Source organism: Platalea leucorodia (assembly GCF_965183815.1).
Source record: "Platalea leucorodia genome assembly, chromosome: 3".
NCBI lineage: Eukaryota > Metazoa > Chordata > Aves > Pelecaniformes > Threskiornithidae > Platalea > Platalea leucorodia.
Window position 1 is genome coordinate 112,379,831 of NC_138825.1, and position 15,833 is coordinate 112,395,663.

Consider the following 15,833-nt stretch of genomic DNA (forward strand, 5'->3'; position numbering starts at 1 on the left):
AGAAAGCTGACATGGCTTTTGGTTCTACCAGTTCATTGTATTCGCTGTGGAAAGCAGGCGGCAGTTAAGTACGTGGGATATTCAGCTGGAATAGATTGACTCCTCAATGACAGAATGAGTAAATAATGCGGTTTCACTAACAATAAAGTCCTAATAATTAAATGCAAAATCAAATAGATAATTGATAATGTCTCATTCTAAAAAAAAAAAAAAGTATGTTTACAGGGAAAAATACTGCTTAAGGTGAGAAGGAAAAGCAATTAGATTTCACAGTATCTGAGTTACAGCAAAGCTACATTATTTATGAGACAGCACCTCTAAAAGATATGTTGAACTGCTTTAGCCATGAGTTTTCAGCCATGATGGACCATGCACAAAGAAATACACAAAACTGTGCTGTTCCCCAGATCCTCTAACATTTATTCTGTTCAAATCATGTAAAACAGACAGGCTGTTTAACAGATGAGATTGCTTACTATTGAAAATGCATCTCCTCAGTTGCTATATAAACCAAGGAATTACTTGAATCAGATTTCTAGCCACATCTTCAAGAAGGTGTCAAAGCTTGCTGCCTTTCTGCTGACTTACAGAAAGCTGTTACTTTTAGATAACTTCCTGTAATTTACCAGCAGGATCTGCTCAGCGACTGCTGCAGTCAATGTTCTTTTCCTTTGCCTTTCTTTGTGGACAATGAAGCTTCTCTCTTTCATGAGAAATGTTGTGGTCCGACATCAACATGCAGTGATTGAGTTCTGAGTGCTAAAATTGAAATATCTTTTTTTTTTTTTTTTCTCTTCTTGTCTCTTTTTTGAGAAGATGGGAAATTCTTACGCTGGTCAGCTCAAGACGACACGGTTTGAAGAAGTGTTGCATAATTCTATTGAGGCCTCTCTCCGCTCAAACAACTTAGTTCCCAGACCAATCTTTTCTCAGTTGTATTTGGAAGCTGAACAGCAACTGTCATCACTGGAAGGTAGGAAATAGTGGAATTTATATTTCTGCTCAAAGACAATTCTGCTGTTTGCTCTCCCAAGGCTCAGCACACACATTTCAAATCAGAATAGAGAAAAACAAAAGTATTTAAAGTTTTTCTTTGGATTTTTTATGATCTACAAATATATATATATATGTATTAGAATTGGATTAAAAATACAAAATGCATTGCCTTTTATTTTGACAAAATTAAGCCACTTGCTTGCTTAAGTTTATCAATATACATAAACTGAAGTACTAGGAATTGTTCCATATAAATGTGTGGAGGAATCTTTGGAGATTTGGAACATAAATCTGTTATCCTATAATTTATTGTACATTGCTGAAAGTTATACAGTAAATGATGGTAAACACATGATAGATTTATAAAAGATATATGCTAAGACTGATTTTCATTGTGGATAAATACAGCAGAAATATGTTTAACTTTTAAGAAGGTTTATAATTACTTTGGGCATAACGTTTTTAGTTATTCTGTGGTTGCAAAGGTGTGTTCTCTGCACAAGTTGGTATTTAACACATGGGATTTCTCACTGAATTTTTGTCTGTGTTTAGAGAAGCCTGCTTTCTGAGTTTCATTTGCTCAGTCTTTTTTCTTGGAAGTCGTATAGTTTAAATGAACTGTATAGATCTGATAAGCAAACTCATGATACAATGTGGTGTTTTGGTGTGCTGTTATGTGTAGTAGTCTTGGGGTTTTCAGTGAGTTTACTGGTGGGTGCAGAACACCGGCATGTTGCTGCAAGGTTATGTTTAATAATTTCATTATTTAGCCATTTCTGTCACCAGGGTGGTGTTTCATTTCTTTCGACCAGGTCTGCTTCCCCTGTCATACTTTGCTAAAGGTGGCTTAGATATATATGTAATGAAAAATATGTAATGGTTAACAATCCACAATAACAGAAAAAAAAAGTCAGGCCAAGAAGTAGGAGTAGATAAAAGTATTTTGTGCAGATTAAACTCTTTACTATTACCTCATGGTAACAGCTGAGAAAACATTTATTGAAAAAGTAAATCTGCTCATAGCTCGCACAGCAGTAGTCATGTCGTCTTTTTTTTTTTTCCCCCCTAATATAGGACATAATAATAAATATACATTGTCGTGGTTTAACCCCAGCCAGCAACTAAGCACCACGCAGCCGCTCGCTCACTCCCCCCCAGTGGGATGGGGGAGAGAATCAGAAGGGTAAAAGGGAGAAAACTCGTGGGTTGAGATAAGAACAGTTTAATAATCGAAGTAAAATAAATTAGAACAGTTAAATAGGCAAAGCAAAAACCGTGCACGCAAACAAAACAAAACAAGGAATTCATTCACTACTTCCCATCGTCAGGCAGGTGTTCAGCCATCCCCAGGAAAGCAGGGCTCCATCACGCGTAATGGTTACTTGGGAGGACAAACGCCATCATGCCCAATGTCCCCCCTTTCCTTCTTCTTCCCCCAGCTTATATATACTGAGCATGACGTCATATGGTATGGAATAGCGCTTGGGCCAGTCTGGGCCAGCTGTCCTGGCTGTGCCCCCTCCCAGCTTCTTGTGCACCCGGCAGAGCATGGGCAGTTGAAAAGTCCTTTACCACTGTGAGCGCCACTTAGCAACTACTTAGCAAGAACAAAACGTCAGTGTATCATCGACATTGTTCTCATCCTAAACCCAAAACACAGCCCCCATACCGGCTACCAAGACGAAAGTTAACTCTATCCCAGCTGAAACCAGGACAGTATCCACCCCTTATTCCATACCATTTACATCATGCTCAGGTCCCACATTATCCAATACATCCTCTTTAACCACCACCCCTGTTGTCCCAAAAATGTCCATTGAGCTCGTTTAGTCCATGACTTTGGGCTCCATCTGTGATAGTGGTCACTCAGGACAGGAGAGGTGGTGAGGTGGTGTGTTGCATGGAGTTATTGGGCACCAAAGCCAGCTCAGGTCAGGTCACTGCTGCACTTGCACTGCTTCTTGTAAGGCTTCTCCTCCATTGGTTCAGGTGGTTCCTGCTATGGTAGTTCCTATAACATGCAACTCAGATCATGGGTTACAACAATTTAAAGGTATTTCCATCACAATCTCCACCCCAGGCCCCTTTGGGCTAGGTTTAACATTGCAATGAACTCCTCCCCTTACTCCTAGCCTGGCTAGCAACAAGGGGTTTCTGCTATAGTAATTCCCATAACATGCAACTCAAATCCCGGGTCACAACAATTTAAAGGTATTTCCATTACAGTCTCCACCCCTGGCCCCTTTGGGCCAGGTTATAGGGTTTAACACTGCAATGGAGTCCTCCCCTTGCCCCTGCTCCGGCGTGGAGTCCCCCTGACAGCACAGTCCATGAACTTCTCTGATGTGAGTCCTTCCCACGGGCTGCAGTTCTTCACTAACTGCTCCAGCGTGGGTCCCCCACAGGGTCACAAGTCCTGCCAGCAAACCTGCTCCAGCGTGGGCTCTTCTCTCCACGGGTCCACAGGTCCTTCCAGGAGCCTGCTCCAGCACAGGCTTCCCATGGGGTCACAGCCTCCTTCGGGCATCCACCTGCTCCAGCATGGGGTCCTCCATGGGCTGCAGGTGGATCTCTGCTCCACTCTTAACTTCCATGGGCTGCTCTGCCATGGGATTATCCACGTCCACAGACGCTTTGGGGTGTCGTGCTCCCGCAGGAACTCGTCCACAGGTCACAGTCCCTTCGACTCGAGTTGACACTGGAGTTCCAGCCTGTCCAGTACAGCAGCACAGAAAAACAGCGATGCCCTGGCCATCTGCCAGCCCGGGTACGTGGTCATTGCTGTTATCAAAATGTTCCCAGGCACAACACAGTAAGATGACTCTAACATACAGTAAGGCAAGCAAGCCCCATGGCAAGCACAGAAGCCTGCCGATTAACAGCTAAACAGCAATAACAGCTATAAATTCGATCTGGCACATTCCAATTAAATCTGTTGTTATCTCGAACCCTTCGAGCCCCACGTTGGGCGCCAAAAAGGACTGTCGTCAGGCAGGTGTTCAGCCATCCCCAGGAAAGCAGGGCTCCATCAAGCGTAATGGTTACTTGGGAGGACAAACGCCATCATGCCCAATGTCCCCCCTTTCCTTCTTCTTCCCCCAGCTTATATATACTGAGCATGACGTCACATGGTATGGAATAGCCCTTGGGCCAGTCTGGGCCAGCTGTCCTGGCTGTGCCCCCTCCCAGCTTCTTGTGCACCCGGCAGAGCATGGGCAGTTGAAAAGTCCTTTACCACTGTGAGCGCCACTTAGCAACTACTTAGCAAGAACAAAACGTCAGTGTATCCTCGACATTGTTCTCATCCTAAACCCAAAACACAGCCCCCATACCGGCTACCAAGACGAAAGTTAACTCTATCCCAGCTGAAACCAGGACAACATTCATTGTTTAAATATATGTGCTACTTATTCCCTACACAAAGTGATCCTTCTATCAAACCCTTCTGTGAGGATTTCATAAACTTTGCCATGGCAACCAACTGTGATGTCACAAAATGGATTATGACATTGGTTGGGAAAGATGCTACAGGAGCAGATGCATTGTTCAGGAACAAAAGTGCAATTTCACACTTCTGTAACTTCTTTCAAAGAACTTTCCAAACCTTGAGGGGCTGATTCTGTTTTCTTTGCAGTTAATGGGAACAGAATTGAACTGTAATTAATTAAAAGTCTCACAACAGCCTGGCAGAGAACATTCCTTCCATGAAAGTTTCAGACAAGGGGAACTCTGAAGGGACCTGTAATAGAGTTTTTCCTAGATTGTTCCTCAGGTGGGAGAGGTCTGCAAGCTGGCGTCATGTACTCCAGCCTCATCATAAATTGAAATTTCCACTTCCAGCTACATGAATCCCTGTGCTCTGAGGGCCAGGAGGCATCTGAAGCAGGGAGCCATCCTCGGGGTCTTGTATAAGCTCCTGTCCTCCCCTCTCATTGTTATCTTTCCTTGGCCCTGGCATTCTGACAAGGTGGTATGCTCCGACTATCCTTGGTCATAGCTGCCTGTTGGTCCTCGATACGGCAAGGGTTTTCCTGCGGTGAAGCAGACATGATATAAATAATTTAGACAAGGTAGGGCAGTGGGTCAATGCAACCCAAGTGTTTTGACTTTCTGTTTTGTGGACTGATAACACGTTATAGATGTTCAAAGTAGCATCTGGCAACAAAACCAGCCATCAGAAATAAGGCTGATATTATGGATTTTTGTCTGTAATGATGTTATAATATCAAAATTGTTAGAGAGCCTAACAACTGAGTATATAGTCAGTTTAAGAAAAAAACTACTGGAAATTTTTTTTAAGGTTTATCGATCACCTGTTGTAACTTGTAATTATTTTTAGGTTCATCTTTTTTGTTTTAAAAACATTTTTCTGTCTCCTTTTGATACCTAAATGACCACCTAAACCAGAAAAAAGTAACTAGCCACTGAGACTAGCCTAATATCATTACATATCTCTCATGATAATTTATGCCTAAAAATAATTTATTTGTGCAAAAGTGACTGTAGCATGCCTGGAGACAAGTTAAATGAACATGTTGGTCCCTTCTGGCCTAGATGTTACATTTTTTGCAATGAACTTGCAAACTCTTATTTTCCAGTGAGTTTGGTTTTCCAGTCTACACATTCTAGATTTGCAAAACCCATACCTATTACAAACGCATCCCTTTATAAAATTTTTATAAATATTTATAAAATTGCATTTTCCTATAAAATTATTTGTAGCTATGTAAATTAAAAGTATCACGTTCACCTAAGTTGGTTTAGACATAATGTCAGATCTCCTTGGCTCCAATAATAGTATGTTTTTTCGTTCTGATTTTTTTTTCTGCCTTTTTATTATTGATGTGTTTCCTCTCTTTTTCAGGCCTGGCAAATTCATGTAGTGCTTAAAATAGTCCAAAAACATTATCATTATTTAAACAAACCTATTGCTAGATTTTTCGTTTTATCAAAAAGCCTGCACTTTGCTGTGGTCTCACTGGTTGTACATTTCTAATGAGGGTCTTCTTAAGTCTTCTGAATTTCCTAGCCTTTGTAATTGCAGAACATATCTGCAAATGCCAATAAATGGTCTGGATCTTCAGGAACTTTCTAGGAATGTGCATTAAAAACTCTTTACAATAGAAGGCAAGGTTATTTGGCTCTAACAGGTTTAGATTTCTTGCATATCTCTGTTTGCTGGTTATTACCGTATAAACTGCAAATTAAACCTGCGGACTGGATCACCAGTTATTAGAAGTCAGTATGTGCAAATGAGTGAGGCTCTTTTAATTCTTCACTTTTGAAATCAAAACCCCATTTGGATCACAATCACATTCACCGTTTTGATTCTCTAATTAAATCTTATTTCTCAAATACAAAATATATTTCTTCCATTTTTCTCTTGTGCATTTGGGTGCCATCTTTTAGGCCTGTGTATTATGTTTGTGCCAAAGAAGTGGGAAGCTCATTTCAAAAGTTAATGACAAGCATTATTTTTCCCTTAGCATCCAATCCTATACCAGCGATATCACTGTGACTTCAGGGGGAAAAGGATGGGAAGCGGTGTGGCGAAGCAACGCGGAGCAGCAGTGTGGCTGTTGGCTCCACTGCAGTGAGGTTGTTCCTTGAGCGGTGTTGTAGTCAGCTCTGATAGCAGCGCCACATTCTGACGTGAACTTTGCAGTGAACTTGTGTCTGTGGCTAATGGGTTCCTTCCTTGATCTTCATTTAAGGGAGGCTGTCTGTTCATGGATACAATATGTTTTGTGGCTGTTGATTTAAGCCTTGATGCTGCAATCAGTTTGTGGATAATATCAGCCCTATGAATAGTCCCACTGAGAAAAAAAAAATGCATGTATATTAAAATATTTGCAGAACTTTTAACTTATTTTTCAGTTATACCTTAAGGAGAGAAGAATTGTCCATGTGAAATGTCTTAATCACAACTGTATAAACATAAAGGTCTAATAAATTTGTGAGATAATCTTTGTGAGAACTGAAAAGAATTCCTTAAAGCAAACAATGGTGTTCATGGTATCTATGAATAAATTTGAATTCAATAAAGTATGGACAAAATCTTCACAGTATGTCTGTTGGTTTAATGGTGCTATATCAAGTTGCATCAGCTGGCCGCCTAGTTCCACAACATACAACAGAAGAACTATGGTTGTGAGTCCACTTTGGCCATCATCTTGTCTCTGGTTTTGAGTGGTTGATTGTATATTCTTTTGTGATTGTTTAAGAAAAGATGTAGAACAGACACAGGCAAACTCAGAGCTCTTTGAAGGGGCCCTGCTTTAAAAGTACAATGGAAGCAGAAACTGTAGATCTTTTTTAAAACAAGCAGCAGAAACCCTAATGATGCCCTTTACAGGTGACAGCAGCTCATTCTTGTGTATTATAGGTACATATTTGCTCTTGTACTCTTAATCTTTGACCTGAAAGCGCTGTAACTCTCCCGTTTCTTAGTCTCCACTTCCATTTCTTGTCTCTACCTTTTTTTTTGATTACCTGTTATGGCTGAACAAACCTGGTTTACTACTGCCCAAAGGGAAAAATCCCCACTCCTCCTAGCCATATGTTCCCATTTTCACCCTTTTCATCAATTTTGTCACTTTTTGGATCTTCCACTTAGCTAATTTAGTACATAAACCCAGTAAAAAACCCTGGTCACTTTTGTTTGCTGAGTTAGTTTTCTGCTGGGTTAGCAAGCTGGGATGGCTCAGCACAGGCTCCAGTAAGTGTCAGAGCTGGCACAAAGAGGAAGGCAGGAACTTCGTGGCTGGGAGTGTGGGGAAAGAGAGGAGAGCCACACTCACCGCTTTTGCATTGCGTTTGGATGTTAGTCAAGGTTAAGTCATAACACGTAACTTACCCCTGCCTTAAATGGCAAAGGCGGAGAGCTTCGCTTTTCCCTTGTTCACTTTCAGCATTTTTGACTTTAGACTATACCCTTAAAAGAGTTGTGTTTCACATTCTGTCCTTATCTGTGTCCACCAGGACTGAAGCTTGATGTTTAGATACTTAAAAGTAAACATAGCCTTCAAATCCTCTTCTAGATTGGGGTGTAAGTCTTAATAACCTTTAGAGACAAATCTTCAAACTCCAGATTTACTTTCTTCAGCTTACTCCCTAATTCTCATTTATCCTATAGTATTTGTTTAGGTGATTCTACAATAATCTGTCAATAAAATCAAAAGATATTCTGAGGGGGGTCATAGGAAAAAAAATCCTTGATCAGTATCCTATGGGATTCTGAGTGCCTGATCCAAAGTCAGTTGAAGCAGAGGGAGTATGTCCAGTTGACACTGAGCTTTGGAGGATGACTGCAGTGTGCTTCATTGTTTTTCTGTTGCAAGACTAAAAGCTGGATCAACAGAATAATGTAGGAGCCTAACTGCTATTTTACTCACCCAAGTCCAAACAGCTATTCGGCTTCTTGCTTGCTGATCCTCAAGTACGCGCAGCCCTTCACCACCCGGTTTTGCCAGTGAAAGCTCTTTGTGTTTGCTGCAGGCGTGTCCCTACAGAAGCCAGAAGCTAGAAGCCTAAGACATAAGCCCCACTGGGTTCACTTAGTACTTGTGCCCTATCTTTGTCGTATGTAAGGCTGGATCTGGTCTGAAATTTTTGTTGGTCCTGTCCGTAGAAGTGTTCTCCCCATTTACCGTTTAGCTGCACTCCTCTGCTTGCCAGCTTTGTCCCATTTGCCATGAGTGTGTCTGAGCCATAAGAGGGGATGGAGTCATTGCTCAGTGTGTTTTGCTGGAGCTGTTCCATTATGCATGAAAGAACTATTGTCCTATGGGCGGCGAGAAGGACAGAAGCAGTCTCTAGTTGAAAGGCTGAAACATACACCAATAATATGCAGCTGAATTCTCTTAACAAGCAAGGTATCATGTAACAATGCTGATTTAGGTAGCCGGCAAACCAGAAAAGTGGTTTACAGCAGAGAATCTGAAGGAGAAACACCTATAGCCCTTTAAAAAATGAAGCCTACATCATGTATTCTTCTCTCCAGCATTCAGTATTGCCTTCTAGACTAGCACAGTCCATACATAGGCTGCTGTGAATCATCTTCCTAGAAATCTGCCTTTCCTTGACGTTGTACAGGGAGCGGCAGTGCTTTACTCAGAGCTCTGGATGCTGGTAGGAGACAGACGGCCTGAGAATTAGGTGTTCTTATCGTGGCATCATCTGTGGTGAACCTAGTTTCAAGCAGGAACCGTTTCTTCAGTTTCCTGTACAACATGAAGGACATGGTCAAGACCTAATTAATAAAATCTGTACTTGGACTGTAGCCAGGACATTCTAAAGTGCTAAGAAGTAATGACTTTGGGTTTATATTGGCTGCTAATATTGTAAACGAAGGATACAGTTACACTGTTGTGATCAGCAAGAGTTCAAACACCAGGAGTTAGGCCTCTAAAAATTGTGAGGTTAGCTTAGAAATAATGAGATTTAAAAAAATAATAAATTGAGGCTTCTTTTTATTTGTCCTTTAGGTTTTTTTACTTTCTCAGGTGCAGCTGGGTCATTCTTTTGAACTTTTTTTTTTTTTGCACAGGAGCTAAAAGCTTTATTTTTTGATGAAAGACATTCTATTGTAAGCATGGCTGGAAGTTGGACCTTTAAGGAAACAACAAATATCTTAAGAGTTGGCAACAGTAAAGTCATTGTCAAGAGGAGAGAATCCAGTTTGCTGCAATACTTTCTGTAACTGGGTCACCCTGTTCATTCATTGGTTTGCTGCCAACATTTTCTGTTGTCTAAAAGTCATTTATGCTATGATAATTTGTAGCAGGCAGCAGAGCAGATAATGAGGAAGAAGAAGAAGAGGAGGAGGAAGAAGGCTCAGAATCAAGTAGTCCTCCTGTTTCTTACCAGATGAAGCCTCCCCCAGAAGGATGTTGCACTACTGATGGTAAGAAATGCACTAAACATGCTGTCAGAAGGCATTTGCCCTACTGAAAAGAGTAGAACTGGGGCCGTTTCTCCTATAATTCATCAGAATGAGATAATCTATACGATATAGAAATCCTAAAGATGTCAGTGTTCATTACCTGCCAGATAAAGCTGGATTGCTCTTGGTCACTCTTATATTTGACAGGGTCTTTGCCCAGTGTGTCAGATAAGCATTTGTGTTGGAATGCCTGGCAAGAGGACAGAACTTCTGTTCTCTTAGGCAATGTGACCTTTAAAAGGTTGAGTTTGCAGGCATGGCATTTGCTAAAACAAATGTGGTAATTCTTATGGCTTTATCATTGCTCTTTTCTATTTAAAGTGTACTTCATTCAATGTTGCTGCAAAAAACATTTGAAAACTGAGGAAAAGCCAGTGAAATTTGCCAGATATTGAGAACTATTTCTCCATTTTTGAATGTCTGACCTAAGTTATAATGATGTTAGCAAATAGTCCCATAAATATGTAGGCTGCAAAACATCATCAAGAGAAACTTCACTGTACATCTTCAGATGTTTGTTTGTTTGTTTATTGTACTGGTAGCATCTGTTTATGGCTGACCGAAAGACAAGGAAGAAAATTATCTCTTAGTTTGCCCTTGACCTCAGAGGATACAACTTTGTTTTTCATTAAAAATATACGAGGTCCTGTAATGAAGACAAATGTGAGTATTAAACAAAAAAATCTTGTCAACTTAAAATATATTGGATTGATTTTTTCCAGGTTTCTGCCAAGCTGGTAAAGATTTGAGACTGGTTTCAATTTCCAATGAACATATTGAGGTACCATCAGGGTTTTTACTTGTGGGTGCAAAGTCACCAAATTTACCTGATCACCTTTTAGTGTGTGCTGTGGATAAAAGGTTCCTGCCAGATGACAACGGGCGCAATGCCCTGTTGGGTAAGTGTCTGTGATTGCAGTAACTGGATTCTTCTGCGAGCTACAATTAATAGCTAATCATTTTTTTTTGCGAGTGAGTTCAGCAGATCTTATTTCCCTTCCACGTCTACAGTAATGCTCACTGGTGATGCACAACAAGATAACAACTCAGAGCTGGCTATGTTTGCTCTGGAAACATACAGAGTGAGCCAGTTCATTAGAAATGCTTCATCACCTTCTATCCATTAGTCCAAGGTTAAAGTCATTGTCCGATCAGTTTATGTACAAGTTGCTGGAACTGCACATCTGGTAACTGGACTAGTTGAACTGCTGCCTGTCTCTATTTTAGCTTTCCAAATACTAACATGGACAGACTGTAGGTCTGTCAAGTGGAACTTTCAGGCTACTATATACATGTAAACAGTTTGATGATAAGTTTTGACTACAAAAATTTATGACCTTTTTGATTTATCTCTTTGAGATAGGGCTAATATTCTGCACTGTGTTTGAACAATAGCATGGGTTCTGGATCCTAACCTATGACTTCTTGCTATTATCACAACGTAAATAAATAGAAATGATTATAAGTTGAAATTTTTCCTATATATGTAATCAGGTAATACTGTGTGTTTGAATAATACCATTTGTAGGATACTTCAGTTTCTTGCTTTTCACCTATTTAAGTCTAACTTCTGACATAAAACTAGGTCCTTCTATCTATTTTTATTTTATAGCCTTTCTGATAGCCATTAGCCTCAGCCAAGTCAACCCAAATAGGGATGATCTGCAATCATGTGAATGAATGAACTGAATATTAACGTTATTAAAATGGAATAGTTTTTGTATTGGGACGAATGGTATATAATCAGAGGGAGAACTCTTTTTTCAATCAGACGCTCTCAGGTTCTTATGTATTATTTTCTTAGTTAACCAAAAAATGCTGCATCGTATATCTGTGTACCAGTCTGAGCTTTAAATAGTAAAAAGGAAACATTTGTTGTGTCTTTTAACTGTTTTCTTTCACAAACATTGAGGGATATGACGTGAACTCAGTTGTTATCTCAGTTTGAGCAACTCTTCAAGACATTTGGGATGACAGTGTAGTGTGAAGGTGCATAATGTAATTCTATGTACAGTAATTTCTTTCCTCATGTGATCTTGCAAAGTTGGATTGGTCACAGTACATTTGACCAGTGATTGTAAAAGAATTAAGAGGGTTGTAAATCACCCACGTGTTGTCATTTTAAAGATAAAGTCAGGAATGTTGTACCACTCAAGTCATTCAGTGCTAGCACTATTAACAGCTTAAGCTCCTTAGGCTGTTAGCAGAGAGGAAGTAGTGTATTTGTTAATTGCATGCTAAACAAGAACAGAAAAAGGCAACAGGAACATAAATGGGAGGTTTTTATGCTACTTGCATCCTCAGCTTGTTTATTTAATACTTTTTAGTTTCCTGAAACCATTTAAATGCTTATTTTTGGCTATTGTTATACACTTAAACACCAGTGAATCACATTCTTTTGCAAAGAATTTTAGTAATTCTGTAGGCTGACTTTTATGTATTCTATAACGAGCTCAAATATGAAACTTGCATACTTTAAGATCCAAAGTCTTCATCTGGAAGCTGGAAATAAAATAATGTTCCTGGACCCTAATCTAATGAAAAAACACGATGTATCTTATTGACATGAGGATAGCATAATATTCGTACAATAGATCATACTGTAGATAGAAATGATTATTTGATTCTGGTTTTCAGACACTGATGCAAGTCAAATCAGGGTAAGTAAAATTAGAAGTAGACATGAATAGTCTCATGGCTTCAGACACATAGCGAGATAAAAGACAGAACCGTTCTTGCTTTAAGCTCTCCATTAGTATAACACAGTGACCTCTGTCTTGTGATAGATTTAAGTTGAAAACATTTCAATTGAAGAAGGGAAACTTTTTATTGTCTTGCTTTTAAAGACAGTATAGAAGGCTTATTTTGATATCCCAAGTTTAGGCTGTTCTCCTTCAAACTTGTTGGCCTTTTGAAACATGGAAAATGGTCTCTTCAAGCCTTTCTAAGTTTAGAGAGAAATTGAATTGGATTCATTTTTAATTAAAATGAGCTGTCATCATGAGTCAGAGTATATCCCACACTTTTGGTAAGGCTTATTGGTGATACAGGCACATCCCTTGTAACCCTTCAACCCCATTGTTTTTTCTTAATTTCATGCTTTTTCTCCTAAAATACTCTGGTTTTGTAAGGCAGCTGTTACTTGGTACTGTAGATTTTTTCCAAAATAATTTCTTTGAAGGGGAAAGACACTAATGAATTACCCACCAGTTTCCTGATTTCTCATGGTCTGCCTGCATATGTTTGTGAAGATGCCTGTGGTGCATACAAAAATTCCAGAAGAAAACAGGAAATGTCTCGGTATTTTCCAGGCCAGCTTTTGACTTATGGTCTTGTTCCCATTAGGGGCTGTTGGATGCCTCTGGGGCATGTACCAATTTATTGATTATGCTAATAAGTTGTCCCATCATCAAGGCGTATGCGCTTGTGATTTAAAAGTCATTTCTGTTGGAGGTTGTTTTTTTTTTTTGTTTTTGCAATTGATTCCATAGAAAAACATCTCATTTTCTGGAAAGGAATATATTTTTGGCAAGCAAAAAGTTATCTGTGTCTGAGCATTTACCTCGTATGCTTCTGTTAATCAAGTTAGATCACAGATTTAACTACTCTGCAAAACAGATTCAGTTTTTTGCCTTTAGGAAGCTGTTTCTTTGGGTTTTTGCGACCTAAAGGAATGCATAGATGGAGGAAGCACTTCTGTGATAGTGCAATATTTATTGTTTCCTAATAAAAGCAGCTAACGTACCACTCCCAAAGTTTTTTTTTCTTTTGGGTTTTTTCCCCACTTCTCACTCTTAAGGAGAGTCTCTCATGATAAACAAAGCAGCTATTCACCCATCATTTTCCTTCCCAAAAGACCCAACAGCTGCCCACGTTCCTAGCAGGGAATAAGAAGTCCTTTTTTTTTTTCAGTGGGTCTCTAAGGTCAGAATGATAGAGGAAAAGATTAGTTTGCTTGCGTTATAAGCTGTGTGTAAGATGAAAACACTGTAGTATAAAATACTGTGGCTGCTTCTGTTAAAATGTACAATGTTCTGTTGGGCTTTTGTAATAGTAGTGGGTTTCTGTACAACGGAGCTCTCCAGCTTGACCATACTGATTTCATTTATTTTTTAAATTTAGGACTTCAGTCTTCAAATGCAGTAGTACTAAGTAGGAGGGAAAATGTGGAGCATTATCAGTGTCTGTGTGCTTTTTCTTGTGAGTAGGACTGAAAAGAAGAAATCCTTTTGCTGAAAAGTTGAACGTATAATCATTCTTTGTCTTAAGCAAGCTGCCGACTTTCCACAAAAATATTAACATTAATTAAAAGCCTGTTACTCATTTAAAAGAGAAACAGGAAGGAAATTTTCTGCCAATTTATGAAAGATTAGATTATGAAATATTAGATGGATATCCTTCCATCCTGAAGTCCTCTCTTTATCCCTAGCACAAGCTCACTGTTGATCCAAAGGCACCATTTCCCCAGTGAGGAGGTAGGTCAGGTTTCATACCTTTTTAGTCCAAGGTCCTTCTTCTGACCACAAGGTCCCGACTGTGGAAGAGCTTTTTAAATTATGGGCAATTGATCATTGTGATGTGAGCAAATTCAAGCAAATGCATATGATAAAATTCCAGATACAATCAAATACCTTCTGATTAAACAACCTTCAGAGGGTAACAGCCTTAAGTCACTACTGAACTGAGTTGGATATGAACTGGTGACCTAAAGGTGAAAGGCTTTTAGCCCCTAAACTCCAGGCATTGATTTCTAATTCTCTTGTGAAATCCATCCCATGACATAGATATATTGAGTCACCTTATGGCTGCCCCGACTCCCCTGACCTTTGTCCTCTCTATAACGTATGGAAGAATATTTAATGCGCCTTGTTTATGAAACAGGCTGTCCCCTCTATCAGCTGCTGCCTCGGGCCATGGCACGTGAACAGGGCATGCAGAGAAAGGAGGATGATGCAATGTTTGAGTTCTCCGTGTTCCTCAATCTGCTACATAAAGTGCTATGAGCAAGGCTGGCAGAGCCCTGCAGTGAGTAATGATTGAACTGCATTTTATTGCATTGGAATTATAAGATCATGCTATGTTCTGTCTGTGATGTCAGGGCTGAGCTGTATTAACGAAGCAGTGGCTGTCATCGACTAGAGCGTCGGTCAGAATGAATGGGATGAAAAATGGTGTTGGCAGGAGCTTGCAAGAAAGGACTCTTAGTCTGACGCAGAGAAGCTGGGGAAGCTTGAGGTGAAAGATGATAGTTTGACTTAAAAGGAAAACTAAAAAATAGACTTCTCAAATATTCTCCAAGGACTTTTCAAAACAAGTGGACAATTTAGATGTGTTTAATCCTTACTAGGCCTCAGCTGTATGCTATACATGGTGTAAACTAGTTTTCCAGTAGATCTCACAGAATTAAAAATAGGTGATTAGGGCAAAAGGTTATTTCAGGTAGAAGTTATTGCTAAATCTGGTTTAGGCCGAGGATGATTTACAAAAGTTACCAATAATGACCGATCTAAAGTCCACATGAAAAGATTTTATGTCCACTCTCCAACTTCTGTTGAACAAATATTTCTGCCTGTGGCGTTGGCAAGTTGCTGGTCACTCAGCAAAATGATAAAACCTAAAAAGCATACAGATACTTCTATTTTACTTTTGGAAATGGTCCCTTCATGCTTGTATTTGAAAACACGTAAGGACTTGTAAGTGCCAACAAGGCAAAAATTGCAGTGCTGCTGGTCATGCTCAGTGTGCTGCCAAATGTATGGGAAGTTCTCATTTACTATCAATCAGAAGCATTTTTCATGATTTCTTAATCTGCATAAAATGCATGCAAACTCTACAGCTTTTGCCACATCCGTTCTAATTTTGTTTCCTTTTGTTGTTGCTTTTATTGCCGCTA

At 39.7% G+C, this 15,833-nt stretch overlaps 1 protein-coding gene across 1 annotated transcript in view; it reads left to right on the forward strand.

Moving 5' to 3' along the window:
* Positions 1–816: 816 nt before the first annotated feature.
* The window catches only part of GREB1 (growth regulating estrogen receptor binding 1), a gene marked incomplete at both ends in the record, with an annotated part of 63,663 nt that continues 48,646 nt past the window's right edge, over positions 817–15,833 (forward strand). Inside the window, 3 exons of the mRNA XM_082307269.1 lie at positions 817–973; positions 9,779–9,901; positions 10,663–10,839. Of these exons, the coding sequence (XP_082163395.1) occupies positions 817–973; positions 9,779–9,901; positions 10,663–10,839 (457 nt within the window). The remainder of the gene's footprint in view (positions 974–9,778; positions 9,902–10,662; positions 10,840–15,833) is intronic.